We start from the raw sequence: 21,244 nt of genomic DNA, 5'->3' as shown, positions 1-21,244 counted from the left end.
GTGGTTTTCCTTTCTCTTTCCATCTCATCCTGGCTCAACTGAATTGACTGTTTTGGGGAAATTAGCCATTATCTTAAACAAATAATAGCCAGATAACAAATCATTACCTTGACATAGGACTTCTCTGTGTCCACCAGCTCCTGGATGACCTTGCGGAGCCTCTCGGTGGCACTCATGTGTCGGGGACAAGGTCTGTGCAGTGTGGGCGCGGCCCCTGGAGCCGGGGGGTCTTTGCGGCCCTCCATCAAGCCCCCGGAGCCCTCTTGGAAGGTGTGGTACAGCATGCACACCGTCTCCACGCTCTGCAGTGGGCGATAGAGAGAGACAGGTTAGGGACTGCATGAATAACATGTACACAAAGCTTACTAGGATTACAGGGACTTTTATATCTTGTTTATCTTACCACATATATATATATATATATATATACAGTGCCTTGCGAAAGTATTCGGCCCCCTTGAACTTTGCAACCTTTTGGCACATTTCAGGCTTCAAACATAAAGATATAAAACTGTATTTTTTTGTGAAGAATCAACAACAAGTGGGACACAATCATGAAGTGGAACGACATTTATTGGATATTTCAAACTTTTTTAACAAATCAAAAACTGAAAAATTGGGCGTGCAAAATTATTCAGCCCCTTTACTTTCAGTGCAGCAAACTCTCTCCAGAAGTTCAGTGAGGATCTCTGAATGATCCAATGTTGACCTAAATGACTAATGATGATAAATACAATCCACCTCTGTGTAATCAAGTCTCCGTATAAATGCACCTGCACTGTGATAGTCTCAGAGGTCCGTTAAAAGCGCAGAGAGCATCATGAAGAACAAGGAACACACCAGGCAGGTCCGAGATACTGTTGTGAAGAAGTTTAAAGCCGGATTTGAATACAAAAAGATTTCCCAAGCTTTAAACATCCCAAGGAGCACTGTGCAAGCGATAATATTGAAATGGAAGGAGTATCAGACCACTGCAAATCTACCAAGACCTGGCCGTCCCTCTAAACTTTCAGCTCATACAAGGAGAAGACTGATCAGAGATGCAGCCAAGAGGCCCATGATCACTCTGGATGAACTGCAGAGATCTACAGCTGAGGTGGGAGACTCTGTCCATAGGACAACAATCAGTCGTATATTGCACAAATCTGGCCTTTATGGAAGAGTGGCAAGAAGAAAGCCGTTTCTTAAAGATATCCATAAAAAGTGTCGTTTAAAGTTTGCCACAAGCCACCTGGGAGACACACCAAACATGTGGAAGAAGGTGCTCTGGTCAGGTGAAACCAAAATTGAACTTTTTGGCAACAATGCAAGACGTTATGTTTGGCGTAAAAGCAACACAGCTCATCACCCTGAACACACCATCCACACTGTCAAACATGGTGGTGGCAGCATCATGGTTTGGGCCTGCTTTTCTTCAGCAGGGACAGGGAAGATGGTTAAAATTGATGGGAAGATGGATGGAGCCAAATACAGGACCATTCTGGAAGAAAACCTGATGGAGTCTGCAAAAGACATGAGACTGGGATGGAGATTTGTCTTCCAACAAGACAATGATCCAAAACATAAAGCAAAATCTACAATGGAATGGTTCAAAAATTAACATATCCAGGTGTTTGAATGGCCAAGTCAAAGTCCAGACCTGAATCCAATCGAGAATCTGTGGAAAGAACTGAAAACTGCTGTTCACAAATGCTCTCCATCCAACCTCACTGAGCTCGAGCTGTTTTGCAAGGAGGAATGGGAAAAAAATTCAGTCTCTCGATGTGCAAAACTGACAGAGACATACCCCAAGCGACTTACAGCTGTAATCGCAGCAAAAGGTGGCGCTACAAAGTATTAACTTAAGGGGGCTGAATAATTTTGCACGCCCAATTTTTCAGTTTTTGATTTGTTAAAAAAGTTTGAAATATCCAATAAATGTCGTTCCACTTCATGATTGTGTCCCACTTGTTGTTGATTCTTCACAAAAAAATACAGTTTTATATATTTATGTTTGAAGCCTGAAATGTGGCAAAAGGTCGCAAAGTTCAAGGGGGCCGAATACTTTCGCAAGGCACTGTATATATACAGTGCATTCGGAAATTATTCAGACCCCTTGACTTTTTCCACATTGTGTAACATCACAGGCTTATTCTTTCCCCCCCTCATCAATCTACACATAATACCCCAAAATGACAACGCAAAAACAGGTTTTAAATGTGTTCTGATGTATTACAAATAGAAAACTTAAATGTCACATTTACATACAGTACCAGTTAAAGGTTTGGACACACCTACTCATTCAAGCGTTTTTCTTTATTTTTTAAATCGTAGAATAATAGTGAAGACATTGAAACTATGAAATAACACATATGTCATGTAGTAACCAAACAAAGTGTTAAACAAATCAACATATATTTCATATTTTAGATTCTTCAAAGTAGCCACCATTTGCCTTGATGACAGCTTTGCACACTAGGCATTCTCTCAACCAGCTTCATGAGGTAGTCACCAATTAACAGGTTAAGTTATGCATAATGCGTTTGAGCCAATCAGTTGTGTTGTGACAAGGTAGGGGTGGTATACAGAAGATAATTCCATTTGGTTAAAGACCAAGTCCATATTATGGCAAGAACAGCACAAATAAGCATAGAGAAACAACAGTCCATCATTACTTTAAGACATGCATGTCAGTCAATACGGAATATTTGAAGAACTTTGAAAGTTTCTTCAAGTGCAGTCGCAAAAACCATCAAGCGCTATGAGGAAACTGTCTCTCATGAGGACCACCACAGGAAAGGAAGACCCAGTGTTACCTCTGCTGCAGAGGATAAGTTAGATTGCAGCCCAAATAAATGCTTCACAGAGTTCAAGTAACAGACACAACATCAACTGTTCAGAGGAGACTGCATGAATCAGGCCTTCATGGTCAAACCACTACTAAAGGACACCAATAAGAAGAAGAGACTTGCTTGGTTCAAGAAACAAGAGCAATGGACATTAGACCAGTGGAAATCTGTCCTTTGGTCTGATGAGTCCAAATTTGAGATTTTTGGTTCCAACCTCCATGTCATTGTCAGACGCAGAGTAGGTGAACGGATGACCTCTGCATGTGGGGTTCCCACCGTGAAGCACGGAGGGGGTGTGATGGTGTGGGGATGCTTTGCTGGTGACGTTGTCTGTGATATATTTAGAATTTAAAGCACACTTAACCAGCATGGCTACCACAGCATTCTGCAGTGATACACCATCCCATCTGGTTTGCGGTTAGTCTTCAACAAGACAATGACCCAACACACCTCCAGGCTGTGTAAGGGCTATTTGACCAAGGAGAGTGATGGAGTGCTGCATCAGATGACCTGGCCTCCACAATCACCTGACCTCAACCCAATGGAGATGGTTTGGGATGAGTTGGACCGCAGAGTGAAGGAAAAGCAGCCAACAAGTTCTCTGCATGTCCTTCAAGACTGTTGGAAAAGCATTCCTCATGAAGCTGTTTGAGAGAATGCCAAGAGTGTGCAAAGCTGTCATCAAGGCAAAGGATGGCTACTTTGAAGAATCTCAAATATATTTTGATTTGTTTAACACGTTTTTATTTACTACATGATTCCATTTGTGTTATTTCATAGTTGATGTCTTCACTATTATTCTACAATGGAGAAAATAGTAAAAAATATAGAAAAATTAGTAGGTGTGTCCAAACGAATGACTGGTACTATAAGTATTTTTACTCAGTACTTTGTTCAAGCACCATTGGCAGCGATTATAGCCTCAAATCTTCTTGGGTATGACGCTACAAGCCTGGCACACATGTATTTGGTGCCCCCCCTCGGGTTCGTGCCGTCAGGAGATCTTTGTGGGCTATACTCGGTTGAAGACATCCCTCTAGTGCTGTGGGTGCTGTGCTTTGGCAAAGTGGGTGGGGTTTTATCCTGCCACAGTGTCTCCCAAACCCCTCCTGTCTCAGCCTCCAGTAATTATGCTGCAATCATTTCTGTGTCGGGGGATAGCGTCAGTCTGTTATATCTGGAGTATTTCTCCTGTCTTATCCGGTGTCCTGTGTGAATTTAAGTATGCTGTCTCTAATTCCCTCTCTTTCTCTTCTCTCGGAGGACCTGAGCCCTAGGACCATGCCTCAGGACTACCTGGCCTGATGACTCCTTGCTGTCCCTAGTCCACCTGGTCGTGCTGCTGCTCCAGTTCCAACTGTTCTGCCTGTGGTTATGGAACCCTGACCTGTTCACCGGACGTGCTACTTTGTCCCGGACCTGTTGTTTTCGACTCTCTCTCTCTACAGCACCAGCTGTCTCGAACTCTGAATGATCGGCTATGAAAAGCCAACTGACATTTACTCTTAAGGTAAATGTTGCACCCTTTACAACCACTATGATTATTATTATTTGACCCTGCTGGTCATCTATGAACGTTTGAACATCTTGGCCATGTACTGTTATAATCTCCACCCAGCACAGCCAGAAGAGGACTGGCCACCTCTCAGAGCCTGGTTCCTCTCTAGGTTTCTTCCTAGGTTCCTGCATTTCTAGGGAGTTTTTCCTCTACATCTGCATGCTTGCTGTTTGGGGTTTTAGGCCGAGTTTCTGTATAGCACTTTGACATCGGCTGATATAAAAAGGGCTTTATAAATACATTTGATTGATTTAATTTGGGGGAATTTCTCCCATTCTTCTCTGCAGATCCTCTCAAGCTCTGTCAGGTTGGATGGGTAGCGTTGCTGGGCACTTATTTTCAGGTCTCTCCAAAGATGTTCGATCAGGTTCAAGTCTGGGCTCTGGCTGGGCCACTCAAGGACATTCAGAGACTTGTCCCGAAGCCACTCCTGCGTTGTCTTGGATGTGTGCTTAGGGACATTGTCCTGTTGGAAGGTGAACCTTCACCCCAGTCTGAGGTCCTGAGCGCTGTAGAGCAGGTTTTCATCAAGGGTCTCGCTGTACTTTTCTCAGTTCATCTTTCCCTCGATCTTGACTAGTCTCCCAGTCCCTGCTGCTGAAAAACATCCCCACAGCATGATGCAGCCACCACCATGCTTCACCATAGGGATGGTGCCAGGTTTCCTCCAGACGTGACGCTTAGCATTCAGGCCAAAGAGTTCAATCTTGGTTTCATCAGACCAGAGAATCTTGTTTCTCATGGTCTGAGAGTATTTAGGTCCCTTTTGGCAAACTCCAAGCGGGCTGTCATGTGACTTTTACTGAGGAGTGGTTTCCGTCTAGCCACTCTACCATAAAAGCCTGATTGGTGGAGCGCTGCAGAGATGGGTATCCTTTTCCACTCTGGAGCTCTGTCAGAGTGACCATCGGGTTTTTGGTCACCTCCCTGACCAAGGCCCTTCTCCCCCGATTGCTCAGTTTGGCCGGGCGGCCAGCTCTAGGAAGAGTTGGTGGTTCCAAACTTCTTCCATTTAAGAATGATGGAGGAGGCCTCCCGGGTTGCGCAGTGGTTAAGGGAGATGTACTGCAGTGCCAGCTGTGCCACCAGAGAGACTGGGTTTGCCAGGCGCACGGTGTTTCCTCCGACACATTGGTGCGGCTGGCTTCCGGGTTGGATGGCGCTGTGTTAAGAAACAGTGCGGCTTGGTTGGGTTGTGTATCGGAGGATGCATGACTTTCAACCTTCGTCTCTCCCGAGCCCATACGGGAGTTATAGCGATGAGACAAGATAGTAGCTACTAAACAATTAGATACCATGAAAAAGGGGGTAAAAAAAAAAAGAATTAAGGAGGCTACTGTGTTCTTGGGGACCTTCAATGCTGCAGAAATGTTTTGGTACCCTTCCCCAGATCTGGGCCTTAACACAATCCTGTCTCAGAGCTCTACAGACAATTCCTTCAACCTCATGGCTTGGTTTTTGCTCTGACATGCACTGTCAACTGTGGGACCTTATACATACAGTTGTGTACCTTTCTAAATCATGTCCAATCAATTGAATTTACCACAGGTGGACTCCAATCAAGTTGTAGAAACATCTCAAGGATGATCAATGGAAACAGGATGCACCTGAGCTCAATTTAAAGTCTCATTGCAAAGGGTCTGAATACTTGTGTAAATAAGGTATTTCTGTTTATTTTTAATACATATGCTAAAATGTCTAAACACCTGTTTTCAAGGGGTCTGAATACTTTCCGAACTAACTCTGTCAAAAACGATCACCATAACAAGCTGTCATACAGTACGAAGCACACAAAACCAAACCATAGCATAGAGCGCAACTTAACAAGTTTACAGTATCACACAGTCCTAGTTGTGATTGGCTCTTATAGTTCTAGTATCTCTACAGTGCCAGTACTGACAGGTGTGGGTGTGTGTGTGTGTGTGTGTGTGTGTGTGTGTGCACATGAGAGAGCGTGTGTGTATTTGAGTGAGAGAAACGCTGATTACATAAAAAAAGCAAGTCTCAGAAAATTGCTTGTCACCATAAATATTGCACAGCGCACACACATTCACACACACACCATACAAATCAATACACTACAACAACCCAGCAGGACCCAAATCAAGTCCTCTATTAAGCCAGCAGCTCATCAGTTAGCATGGCCAATCAGGAAACAGGGTGCCAAAGCAGCTACGGTATAGCTACGGCATGAGGCTGGAGGCTGGTGGCTCAGGGACCCACTGTGGGGAAGAGGATTCAGGCCTGGGATAGGCTAGGCTGGCCTCGAGACAGGGCCACCCAGTCAGCAGCTCTGGGTCTCTGCGTGAGCAATGATAATGACACTGAGACTCAACTGTCCCACTATGCTACTGAGGAGAGCACCACACTGACAGGATTCTATACTGCTGTAGACTGTAGATATACAAAATAACAGACTCTCACACACACACACAAACACACACACACACACACACAAAGTAGTGGATATGTTTAACCCACACACTAACACAGACCAAAGCTCCTCCATATTGCAGCTGAAAGGCTTGGAGACCAGCTCAAGGAGGAAAAAGGGTTGAAGAATATCATGTTGACATATTATTCAAATACCCTGCGGCAGCTTCAGAGACAAACCTGTCTCACACAGACAGATAGCAGTAATTGTGTGCGGCTCTCGCCTGCAGTTTGTTTCTGCTGCAGTCACTGAGGTCCTAGGCCTACAGAGGATCTGGAGAAAACACACACAGAGCTACACACACAGGCATGGATGCACGCACACACCCACATGCGCTCACACACACACACAGGGATTCTCCCTTTCTCGCAGCATGACTTTTAATCAGTTCTTAATAAGAGCATGACTAGAGGGAGATAGAGACTCAGACGTGACTCAGAAGTGTCTGTCTCACACAACAATCCCAACAACAAAGTCTATGTCCAACGCCTGACCCAAATATCCAATTAAGACCTGCAAAGCCGGCTCGGGAGCCGGGGAGGCGGGAGAGGGAGAGACAGGGAGGAGAGGGAGAGACAGGGAGGAGAGGGAGAGACAGGGAGGAGAGGGAGAGACAGGGATGAAGTCGCAGAAAGGGCAAGCACATCCGACAGCGCTAGTCTCAATTCTACATCCCTCGGTTAACCCAAAACTAAACCCAGAACTGTGGGGGTTTTCTGATTTCACAAGCATAAAGCCTGTGGGAATGCTAGGTAGAATGAGCCGAATCCTATCCTGTCAATTAGCCCAAATTGGACAACCCATCTCCTATCCCTGTTGTAAAGCCAGACATCTCTCTCTCCCTCTCACCATGAGGAATAGTTTCAACATCTGTCACAGCAACTACAGCCCTAAAACATGTTGAGCCATAGAGGTTAATACCCATCGCCACACCTTAACCCCATATACCCACTACTGCTGTCCTTCCCAAACGGTCAACTCTACTCCCATGGCAATCATCAAGCCTCTCGATCTCAATCCCTCTCTGTCCTACTCACCATGAAGAGCAGGCTGTAGAGGAGCCTCCAGGCTGCTGTGGCCTGTCTCTGGGTCCTACGGGCCAGGTTACAGCCCTTCCTATGCAGCCTGCCTGGCCTGGATGCTGGCATCACGGCTGGACTGTGTCTGACCGATAAACCACACGTGGTTGGTGCTGACTGGACTGTACTTGATGGGATCTAGCTATTAATCCTGAACCTAGAGGTTCTGAGAGTGTAGGCATTTGACAAAGAACTGCTGCCTGCACCAATCTGCATATCAATCGGGGTGGACGGCCGGACCGAGCGGACAGTGCAAACGGAGGGGCATTCCTCCCTCACGCTCTCTCTCTCTACCATCCCATCTCTGGTCCACGTGACCCTGGTCAGTTTCCAGAGAGTATAATGCCAGGCTGCGGGTGTTACTGGCCATGCAGCCTCAACACATCAATACAATGAGGACTCTTCTGGGCTGCTGGATATACTGTGACACCATCAGGAATAGCTGCATCTGTTCAACAGGCCAGGGGGATTCAGGGGCATTCATCTAAACTGACAACACAGGTCACGCTGTAGGGAGGAGGGGCCCTTTAATGTAGTATTTTGGGTGCTTTTGAAGAAAAACATGAGTCCAAGCCTATCTTTAGAAGCTGTGCATCACGGAAAACAACATCTTACTGAGGCGTCTGGTGTGACAACAGAGGGGGATTTGAGTCCAGTGTTTACAAACAAAGCTACCCGAGGTCACAAGCTGAGTAGCTTTGGCTTCCAGGCCTCACTCTCCGACGTGGAGGTGAAAGCCTGGTAGAGGCTACTACTGTAGCTGAGTGACACTCACAGAGACCATCTTGTTCCAAACCCAGGTCAGGTCACCTGACTAGAGGCTCAGGTCTGTGGGGGCAGACCACTCCAACACATAACACAAATAACTAGCCTTACTAAGGTTTCAGTATAGAAACAAGATATTTCATTCTACTAGCTCCTCACCCCTTGAGGTTAACGGCATTCTGAGAATGCAACCAAAATCAGTGTCTAAAGGTGTCGGAATGTCTGAAAGTATGTGGTTAACTGCACTAAAGATATAACACTGGATATATGTTAATGATCTCTTTCACAAACTCCAATGTGATTGCAAAGGCTTAGGTATTGTTCATGGGAATGCCTAAGCATGTTGACCTGGGAGAGGTCAGAAGGAGCTGTTTGTGAAGAGGAGTGGTTTGTGGAGAGATTACTACTCCTGCTCGCCCACTGGGGAGATTAACCAGCCTGGTAATTCCCACCCAAGGTCTTCTAAACCAAGGTCAGAACCAATTTTTAGATTTTTTATTTCACCTTTATTTAACCAGGTAGGCTAGTTGAGAACAAGTTCTCATTTACAACTGCGACCTGGCCAAGATAAAGCAAAGCAGTGCGACACAAACAACACAGAGTTACACATGGAATAAACAAGCGTACAGTCAATAACACAATAGAAAAAAATAAAGTCTATATACAGTGTATGCAAATGGTGTGAGGAGGTAGGCAAGAAATAGGCCACAATAGCGAAGTAATTACAATTTTGAAAAATTAACACTGGAGTGATAGATGAGCAGATGATGATGTTCAAGTAGAGATACTGGTGTGCAAAAGAGCAGAAAAGTAAATAAAAACAATATGGGGATGAGTTAGGTAGATTGTGTCTCCTAACGTCTCCTAAGCCAAGGTCAGAACACACTCCAACCTGGCTACACTGACATGTTATTCAAATAGTATTCATATACAGTGAGGTTAGAAACAAACACAGCCCAAAGTCAAACAAGAGCTGTCAAACAGTTGAGTGAAGCTGGATACTGTTCATTCTCCCCTCTCACCACCAGACATTAAAACAGAGTCATTAAAAGCAGAAGGCTCAGCCTACTTTAAGTTATGAACCGCTTTTCAAATCAAAGAAGAATCCTCCAGGCGCCAAACTACTTTCTCTTTATGAAAATAAACAAACCTGAATGGAACGTCTAAAGTGTAAAGCCAGGGATAAAATATGGGGTGTCCCTCAGGCCGGCTCAGCCCATTGCTCACAGGAGAGTGTCCCGTCACACCACAGTAAGGCTCTGACAGAGGCAGATTCATCCCTCAGGTTAGGCCTATTGTGTCATGTTGCCATCTGCTTTTTAGGGCTCAATAAATAAAGACAGTTTCTCATAAATCAAACAGGGAGGGAGGGCCCCAGTCCCTCTTCTATTCCCATTATATGCTTCATTATTCATTCTAAACTAATATTATTCCACCGGGGTCTCTGAGGAGACTTCAGAGTCAATGTTTTAATAATGAAACACCCTCAGATTAAAAATCCATTCTGATGAGTCCCCATAGGGGGTTGAGAACAACAGTATTATACTGCATCCCCACGTCTAGAACAAAGTAGGAAACCGCTAGCAGCACCCCTAACTGCCAAATATGACTGACATAAAACAACAGCATAGGAAAGACACTAATATAGTAGTGAACAATTTCTCAACATGAGACCAGTTCATATAAATTGAAAGCACAGGAAGAAGCATGGTAAAACCTGCTAGCCGCATGACCTGGTGCCCTGATATAAAACAGAGAATGGTGATAGCAAACACTCCCGCTGGGCCACAAACCTGCCACAGAGGATGTCTGATAACATCCAATTGGGCATCTAGCAGGCTACCCACAGAACGGTCCCTAATACACAGCACAACCATAAAACCAGTAACAGCCAAGCCAACCTTCCCTCTGACCTACTTGGTAATAAATTCTTCCCAGAGACAGGTTGACCAACCAGTAGGACTATCCTGGGTGAAAATGAATACTGAGATAGAAGAGGAGGAGTGGGGCCTGCATCGCAGTGCTAGAGACGTCACTACCGGTCCGGGCTCGATCCCAGGCTGTGTCTCAGCCAGCTGCGACCGGGAGACCCATGAGGCGGCACACAATTGACCCAGCGTCGTCCGGGTTAGGGGAGGGTTTGGCCGGCTGGGATGTCCTTGTCCCATCTCACTCTAGTGACTCCTTGTGGCGGCCAGGCACATACACGCTGACTTCGGTTGCCAGCTGTACGGTGTTTCCCATGACACATTGGCTGCTACTGGCTTCCTGGTTAAGCGAGCAGTATATCAAGAAGCAGTGTGTCTTGGCGGGGTCATTTTTCGGAGGACGCATGGCTTTCGACCTTCGCCTCTCCCGAGTCCATACGGGAGTTGCAGCGATGAGACAAGACTGTAACTACCAATTGGATATCACGAAAGTGGTAAAAAGTACCAATATTATATTGTATTAAATAGAAGAGGAAGAGTGATACAGTAGCCCAATGCTAGCACTACAGTTGTATTGTTGGTAAAATGGTTTGTATTTTAAATGTGTGTGACTGTCCTTGACTATCAGTGTATCAATCAGTGTTTTGTTACTTGTCTTGTTTTGGGTTTTTTGTGGACTCCAGGAAGAGTAGCTGCTGCTTCTGCAAAAGCTAATGGGGATCTAAATAAATAAATAAATAAATACATAAATAAATATGCCTTCTTGACCTAGTAGTATATCAGAGTGAATTTAACTGACCATGGCCAGCAGGGAGCACCGAGCCTGGGACTGGTCTCCCGAGTGGCGCAGCGGTCTAAGGCACTGCATCTCAGTGCAATAGGTGTCACTACACTCCCTGGTTCGAAGCCAGGCTGTATCACATCCGGTCGTGATTGGGTGTCCAATAGGGCAGTGCACTACTGGCCCAGCGTCGTCCGGGTTTGCCGGGGAAGGCAGTCATTGTAAATAATGACTAATTTGTTCTTAACTGACTTGCCTAGTTAAATAAAGGTGAAATAAAAAAATAAAAATGAGGTTGGTGAGGTAGATGCAGGGCCTGGCCTCTTCCTCCTCTGCCACCACCACCACCACTCTCCTCCTCCTCTCACCCATCAAACCACCAACCAGCCCTGAGCTATGTTATAGGGCTGACTCCAACGCTCCCCAGCTCACCTCCTCCTCTCCTCTGGCGAGCCATCTACGCCTAGCTCGATAGGTCTACCTCTCCTTCCCTCTATCACTCTGCAGTGATGCTGGGGACACTCCCCAGCCATAAACCCAGATTATTAGGCTAGTCACAGCCATATGGTGACTGATAGACTTAGTCATCACCACCACCCACTCCACAGGCAGGCACGAGAGGGGAGACTGGGATTGTCTGCGTTTAGGGGCCTCCCCCCAAGTAGGAGAAGTTTAAAGGGGTTGTAGTCCATTGGTCTTTATTTCTAGAGTCCATTGGTCTTTGCTGGCTGTTATGTGGTCCAAAAAACATCTAGAGGAGAGTAGTAATAACACAGTGAATGGAGAGCATGTCTGACCTCTCACATTCACACATACAAAAAGGTTTTGAACACCCCTTTCAGCTGTTCTCAGCCTAGAGCAACTGAATTCTTAACAGCAATGGCACCCAAAATACATGCTGCCATTTACAATACGCTGTCAGTCCGTTTCTGGAAGCACCATGTTTCATTTCCCCACAGTCACTAAATCATCAATTAGTGAATCAAACTAAGCCACTGGACTTTGGTGGAAAGGAAGGGTAAGGGAAGGGTGTGGTTGCTGCTCTTTGTGTGGTAAAATCCCTTTAAAAGGATCTTAGTGAGGGGGTGGAGGAAGTTAAGGAACTTACTCTGCTCAGTCAGTTGACCAACGGTATCTGTGACACAACAATTTCATACCACTGCCAGACTATAGAGGCTGGTGAAGTGTGACATAATATGCTATTTCATTCAGTGGTACAGCTCCTCAACTGGTATTAATGACTACAACAAACTGGTATTACAACAAGCTGTAAATGTGGTTGAAAATGTTTTGTGTCATAGTGTTTATGGATGGTATCTATAGTTGGTATCATAAGTATTACCCACTTTGATTTTTGTAACATTTTGTTACGTTACAAAGTGCGATTGAAATGAAGGTAATTGTGATTTTTTTTTTGTCATTGATCTACACAAAATACTCTGATTTCAAAGTGGAAGAAAATTTTGAATACTAAAAAATGGATGAAAAATAAAAGACTAATACACCTTGATTAGATAAGTATTCAACCTCCTGAGTCAATACATGTTAGAATCACCTTTGACAGTGATTACAGCTGTGAGTCTTCTTGTGTAAGTCTCCAAGAGCTTTGCCCACCAATAGTATTGTGCAATATTTGCCCAGTATTCTATTCAAAATTCTTCAAGCTCTGTCAAGGTGTTGGTGATCATAGCTAGACAATTTCAGGTCTTGTCATAGATTTTCTAACAGATTTAAGTCAAAACTGTAACTTGGCCACACAGGAACATTCACTTGTCTCCTTGGTAAGCAACTCCAGTGTAGATTTGGCCTTGTGTTGTAGGTTATTGTCCTTGTGTTGTAGGTTATAAAGCAGCATTTTGAAAAAGAGTCATTGGCTTTGATACTCTGATTTGTTAGAAATGATCCAATCAGCCTTCAGAGTGGCAGAGTGGTCTAAGGCACTGCATCACAGTGTTGCAGCGTCACTACAGCCTGGGGTTCGAGACCAATAGCATTAGCAACAAGTCCCCAAACAACAACAACATGGCAGCAGGCAGGGAAGATTTGTAAGCACTTTTAGACAACAACACTGCTCATCCCTGTAATATGAGCAAATTAGAAAACACTAGAACAATTAATCAAAGTCAGTCAGTGTTCTGCAGCAGGTGATTACATGCTGTGACAAGAGGCTTGAAATGAGTCCTTCCTTCCCATTCATCTCCATTCAATCACAGACTGGATGGCTGGCTGGCTGCTGCGGCAGTGGGTATCTATGCTGCCTTCCTGATACATGGGTGATATTCTTCCCATCGACTAGATTGTTTTTCTCGGGGACACAAATTGACTCTGGTAATCAGATTTGCCACAACAATATCTCAAATGCTCGCTTTTACTGCATGTACCAAGATGTCTCAGTATCTCTCGCTCACACATGCTTACGACTACACAAACACACCTCCGACACGCACACACACACAAACAAAATAAAATACATTTTCATTTGTCACATGCTTGGTAAACAGATGTAGACTAACAGTGAAATGCTTACATAGGGGTCCTTCCCAACAATGCAGAGAGAAATAAACTAGAGAAATAACAGAAAAGTAAAACACGTAATAATAAATACACAGTGAGTAATGATAACTCAGCTACATACCCGGGGTACCAGTACTGAGTCTATGTGCAGGGGTACGAGGTAATGGAGGTAGATATGTACATATAGGTAGGGGTAAAGGGACAGATAATAAACAGTAGCAGCATATGTGATGAGTCAAAAGAGTTGGTGGAAAAAGGGTCAATGCAGATAGTTAAACAGTTAACCAAATAGCTACCAGACTAACTATTCAGCAGTCTTATGGTTTGGGGTAGAAGCTGTTCAGGTTCCTGTTGGTTCCAGACTTGGTGCATCGGTACCGCTTGTCATGCGGTAGCAGAAAGAACAGTCTATGACTTGGGTGGATGGAGTCTGACCATTTTTAGGACTTTCCTCTGACATCGCCTAGTATAGAGGTCCTGAATGGAAGGGAGCTCGGCCACAGTCTCTCACACACACACACACAGTCTCTCTCACACACACACACAGTCTCTCTCACACACAGTCTCTCTCACACAAACACACAGTCTCTCTCACACACAGTCTCTCTCACACACACACACACACACACACTCTCTCTCACACACACACACAGTCTCTCTCACACACACAGTCTCTCTCACACACACACACACACACACACAGTCTCACTCACACACAGTCTCTCTCACACACAGTATCTCTCACACACAGTATCTCACACACACACACAGTCTCTCACACACACACAGTCTTTCTCACACACACACAGTGTCTCTCACACACACACAGTCTCTCTCTCACACACACACAGTCTCTCTCTCACACACACACAGTCTCTCTCTCACACACACACAGTCTCTCTCACACACACACAGTCTCTCTCACACACACACACAGTCTCTCTCACTCACACACACAGTCTCTCTCACTCACACACACAGTCTCTCTCACACACACACACAGTCTCTCTCACACACACACAAAGTCTCTCTCTCACACGCACACATTCTCTCTCTCACACACACACACATTCTCTCTCTCACACACACACACAGTCTCTCTCACACACAGTCTCTCTCACACACACACACAGTCTCTCTCACACACACACACACACACACAGTCTCTCTCACTCACACACACAGTCTTTCTCACACACACACACAGTCTCTCTCACACACACACAGTCTCTCTCACACACACACAGTCTCTCTCTCACACACACACAGTCTCTCTCTCACACAGTCTCTCTCACACACACACACACAGTCTCTCTCACACACACACACACACAGTCTCTCTCACACACACACACAGTCTCTCTCTCACACACACACACACACACACACAGTCTCTCTCTCACACACACACACACACAGTCTCTCTCTCACACACACACACACACACAGTCTCTCTCACACACACACACACACACACACACAGTCTCTCTCACACACACACACACACAGTCTCTCTCTCACACACACACAGTCTCTCTCACACACACACACATTCTCTCTCACACACACACACAGTCTCTCTCACACACACACATTCTCTCTCACACACAGTCTCTCTCACACACACGCAGTCTCTCTCACACACACACACACAGTCTCTCACACACACACACACACAGTCTCTCTCACACACACACACACAGTCTCTCTCTCACACACACACACACAGTCTCTCTCACACACACACACACAGTCTCTCTCACACACACACACACAGTCTCTCTCACTCACACACACAGTCTTTCTCACACACACACACAGTCTCTCTCACACACACACAGTCTCTCTCACACACACACAGTCTCTCTCACACACACACAGTCTCTCTCACACACACACACACAGTCTCTCTCACTCACACACACAGTCTTTCTCACACACACACAGTCTCTCTCACACACACACAGTCTCTCTCACACACACACAGTCTCTCTCACACACACACAGTCTCTCTCACACACACACACAGTCTCTCTCTCACACACACACACAGTCTCTCTCTCACACAGTCTCTCTCACACACACACACAGTCTCTCTCACACACAGTCTCTCTCTCACACACACACAGTCTCTCTCTCACACACACACACACAGTCTCTCTCACACACACACACACACACACACACACACACAGTCTCTCTCACACACACACAGTCTCTCTCTCACACACACACACACACACACAGTCTCTCTCTCACACACACACATTCTCTCTCACACACACACAGTCTCTCTCACACACACACACAGTCTCTCTCTCACACACACACACAGTCTCTCTCTCACACAGTCTCTCTCACACACACACAGTCTCTCTCACACACAGTCTCTCTCTCACACACACACAGTCTCTCTCACACACACACACACACAGTCTCTCTCACACACACACACACACACACACACACACACAGTCTCTCTCACACACACACAGTCTCTCTCTCACACACACACACACACACACAGTCTCTCTCTCACACACACACATTCTCTCTCACACACACACACAGTCTCTCTCACACACACAGTCTCTCTCTCACACACACACACACACACACACAGTCTCTCTCTCACACACACACAGTCTCTCTCTCACACACACACAGTCTCTCTCTCACACAGTCTCTCTCTCACACACACACACACACACAGTCTCTCTCTCACACACACACACACACACAGTCTCTCTCACACACACAGTCTCTCTCACACTCACAGTCTCTCTCACACACAGTCTCTCTCACACTCACAGTCTCTCTCACACACAGTCTCTCTCACACACACACAGTCTCTCTCACACACACACAGTCTCTCTCACACACACACACACACACAGTCTCTCTCACACACACAGTCTCTCTCACACACACAGTCTCTCTCACACACACAGTCTCTCTCACACACACAGTCTCTCTCACACACACAGTCTCTCTCACACACACAGTCTCTCTCACACACACAGTCTCTCTCACACACACAGTCTCTCTCACACACACACAGTCTCTCTCACACACACACAGTCTCTCTCACACACACACAGTCTCTCTCACACACACACCGTCTCTCTTACACACACACACACACACACACAGTCTCTCTCACACACACACACACACACACAGTCTCTCTCACACACACACAGTCTCTCTCACACACACACAGTCTCTCTCACACACACACAGTCTCTCTCACACACACACACAGTCTCTCTCTCACACACACACACAGTCTCTCTCTCACACAGTCTCTCTCACACACACACACAGTCTCTCTCACACACAGTCTCTCTCTCACACACACACAGTCTCTCTCTCACACACACACACACAGTCTCTCTCACACACACACACACACACACACACACACACAGTCTCTCTCACACACACACAGTCTCTCTCTCACACACACACACACACACACAGTCTCTCTCTCACACACACACATTCTCTCTCACACACACACAGTCTCTCTCACACACACACACAGTCTCTCTCTCACACACACACACAGTCTCTCTCTCACACAGTCTCTCTCACACACACACACAGTCTCTCTCACACACAGTCTCTCTCTCACACACACACAGTCTCTCTCTCACACACACACACACAGTCTCTCTCACACACACACACACACACACACACACACAGTCTCTCTCACACACACACAGTCTCTCTCTCACACACACACACACACACACAGTCTCTCTCTCACACACACACATTCTCTCTCACACACACACACATTCTCTCTCACACACACACACAGTCTCTCTCACACACACACACAGTCTCTCTCTCACACACACACACACACACACAGTCTCTCTCTCACACACACACAGTCTCTCTCACACACACACACATTCTCTCTCACACACACACACATTCTCTCTCACACACAGTCTCTCTCACACACACACACAGTCTCTCTCACACACACAGTCTCTCTCTCACACACACACACACACACAGTCTCTCTCTCACACACACACAGTCTCTCTCTCACACACACACACAGTCTCTCTCTCACACACACACAGTCTCTCTCTCACACACACACACACACACACACAGTCTCTCTCTCACACACACACAGACAGTCTCTCTCTCACACACAGTCTCTCTCACACACACACACAGTCTCTCTCACACACACACACACACAGTCTCTCTCACACACACAGTCTCTCTCACACACACAGTCTCTCTCACACACACAGTCTCTCTCACACACACACAGTCTCTCTCACACACACACAGTCTCTCTCACACACACACCGTCTCTCTCACACACACACCGTCTCTCTCACACACACACACACACAGTCTCTCTCACACACACACCGTCTCTCTCACACACACACACACACCGTCTCTCTCACACACACACACACACCGTCTCGCTCACACACACACACACAGTCTCTCTCACACACACACACAGTCTCTCTCTCACACACACACACACACACAGTCTCTCTCACACACACACAGTCTCTCTCACACACACACACAGTCTCTCTCACACACACACACAGTCTCTCACACACACACACAGTCTCTCTCACACACACACAGTCTCTCTCACACACACACAGTCTCTCTCACACACACACACAGTCTCTCTCACACACACACAGTCTCTCTCACACACACAGTCTCTCTCACACACACAGTCTCTCTCACACACACACACACACACAGTCTCTCTCACACACAGTCTCTCTCACACACACACACACAGTCTCTCTCACACACACACACACAGTCTCTCTCACACACAGTCTCTCTCACACACACACACAGTCTCTCTCACACACACACACACAGTCTCTCTCACACACACACACACCTCTCAGTTTGTACAAAGACAAGCACAGTGGCCAGTGCAGCAGCAGCCAGAGGTACTGCAGGGCAGGTCCCATTCCTGTCATTGGGCTCATTCTTGTCATTGGGCAAACAGAGAGAGAGCAGAAGAGCCTGTCCTTGCTAATCCACCTCCTCACTGACCTCAGACCAGCTACTACACAGACTGAACACAGCCGACTTGGACATACTACACAGTAAACCCTACAGGCATGGTAGCACTGTGATCTATAATGTAACAGTGCATTGGGGCGTTACAGAATGACACATTGACAATCTGCTGTATACAAGTACTGGACACAGGGGTGCAAGCAAATAGTCAGCCTAGATGTGTAGCCAGTGTAGAGTCTCCAGAGGGATATTTTAGGAGAATCAAACAGCATACAGATCATTATCTCTCCTCAGTGCTGCACTGTTACTGTTCAGTCCACTGAAGTCCAGATCATTAAAACCTGGCTCTTCAGATGACTGAACTCATTAATGCAACCCAATAATAAAGTGTTCCAACAGGACGCATAAACACACTTTAATGACATAAATAAGTTATTATTTACATGTAAAAATAAACTGACAAGAACAAAAACTCCCTGGGACAAAAATAAACATGAATTGAATCAAGAGACATCCATTTGCATATTTACAGAACGAAAAGTGGAGATTTTATAGTTTGGAAGTGATGAAAGCTGCGGTGCACTAGCCGGGACCTACACTTTTCTTGCTACAGAGCTGGTTTAGAGCTCCCCAGCCTCACCTCCTTGACCAAGTCACTATTCAGTCCTAAATCAGAACATGATAACACAACAAACTCTTTGAAATCAAAAATGTAGGCTTGGGGTATAATTGCTTGCTAACAATATTCACCCAGATAGGAATGAAAAACAAACCTCCTGAGACAGAACGGACCAGACAAGACAAGACCAGACCAGACAGACAGACAAATAAATCAGGAGAGCACTATCACCATTGTAAATACAACTAACTATATGTAGTTGTTTATTTTGTACTTCAACTATTTGCACATTGTTACAACACTGTACATAGCCAATAATATAACTTATGAAATGTCTATATTCTTTTAAAACTTTTGTGAACGTAATGTTTACTGCTTATTTCCTTTGTTTATTTCCCTTTTGTTTATTGTCTACTTCCCTTGCTTTGGCAATGCAAACATATGTTTCCTAAGCCAATAAAGCCCTTTGAATTGAAAATTGAATTGAGAGAGAGACAGACAGAGAGAGGGTACAAGACAGAGAGAGACTGTGAGAAAGAGAGAGACCGAGTCTCCACAATTAAGAGGTTAAAAGACCTGTGCCTGCTGTCACCCACAACACATGGCCTACAGCAGAGCCTGGACCTGCTAGAGCAGTATTGCAAGACCTGGGCTCTGGCAGTAAACCCCCACAGCACATGGCCTACAGCAGAGCCTGGACCTGCTAGAGCAGTACTGCCAGACCTGGGCTCTGGCAGTAAACCCCCAAAAGACTAACATAATGATTTTCAAGAGAAGATCCAGATCTCAGGGAATAAGACCAAAGTTTTCATCTGGTACAAAATATACTGAGTATTGCACACACTACAATTACGTAGGTTCATCTGGACACATCAATGAGGCAGTGAATGAACAGAGAGAGAAAGCACGTAAGGCATTTTCCGGAATTAAAAAACAAATTCTAATTGAAATAACTATAAAAACGTGGCTAAAACAAATTGAATGTGTCATTGAACCAATTGCACTTTATGACAGTGAGGTGTGGGGTCCACTTGCAAAACACGATTTCACCTAATGGGACAAACACCCCACTGAAACCCTGCATGCAGAGTTCTGTAAGATTCTCCTACATGTCCAGGGGAAAACTACAACAATGCATGCAGGGCAGAATTAGGCCAACATCCACTAATAATAAAAATAAAATAAAAATAGTAATTTAGTTTTGGAAACAACATAAATACAGTTACATCCTCTCATATCATTACCAAGCCCTGCAATGCAGAAAGTGAAGCAAAGAAAATAGTCCCTCATCCAGCTGGTCCTGAGTTCACAAACCTGTTCTTCTAACACACTGAACACACTGAAGCCCAATCAATCAGCATTACAACCAAATTACAACACAGTCAAAACAAAAACTACACAACCTATTGGGAAACACAAGCACAAAGCAAAATGCAGTTCTATCTGGCCCAAAATGGGCAGTACACCATGGAAAACTATTTAACCATGGTTACTGATCAAAACCTTGCTGCCTGCCACAAGATGAGGGACAGTGACTGACAGGCACTGTCCTCTAAGCCATTGTTATTGTATGATTATTTTGGTTACTGAATACTGAGTTGACAATCTTGATTATTATTATTATCATTTGAATTATGTTAATATTGTACGCTTTGGCAATATGTACATTGTTACGTCATGCCAATAAAGACATTTGAA

At 45.4% G+C, this 21,244-nt stretch overlaps 2 protein-coding genes across 3 annotated transcripts in view; one reads left to right on the top strand and one right to left on the bottom strand.

Moving 5' to 3' along the window:
- The window catches only part of LOC110498045 (dimethyladenosine transferase 1, mitochondrial), a 49,300-nt gene extending 49,028 nt beyond the window's left edge, over positions 1-272 (top strand). Inside the window, exon 7 of the transcript XR_016489023.1 lies at positions 138-272. The gene's annotated coding sequence lies outside the window, so the exon portion shown is untranslated. The remainder of the gene's footprint in view (positions 1-137) is intronic.
- LOC110498040 (rho guanine nucleotide exchange factor TIAM2) overlaps positions 1-21,244 on the bottom strand; it is a 77,483-nt gene that overhangs the window by 12,518 nt on the left and 43,721 nt on the right. For both annotated transcript variants that reach the window (XM_036954958.2, XM_090211424.1), the window contains one exon: positions 108-302. In XM_036954958.2, coding sequence (XP_036810853.2) covers positions 108-302 — 195 coding nt within the window. The remainder of the gene's footprint in view (positions 1-107; positions 303-21,244) is intronic.

The sequence above is a fragment of the Oncorhynchus mykiss genome, chromosome 19, assembly GCF_057628025.1.
Source record: "Oncorhynchus mykiss isolate SJ-2025 chromosome 19, ASM5762802v1, whole genome shotgun sequence".
NCBI lineage: Eukaryota > Metazoa > Chordata > Actinopteri > Salmoniformes > Salmonidae > Oncorhynchus > Oncorhynchus mykiss.
Note: the sequence above shows the minus strand (reverse complement) of the source record. Positions and strands in the feature narration are given on the sequence as shown.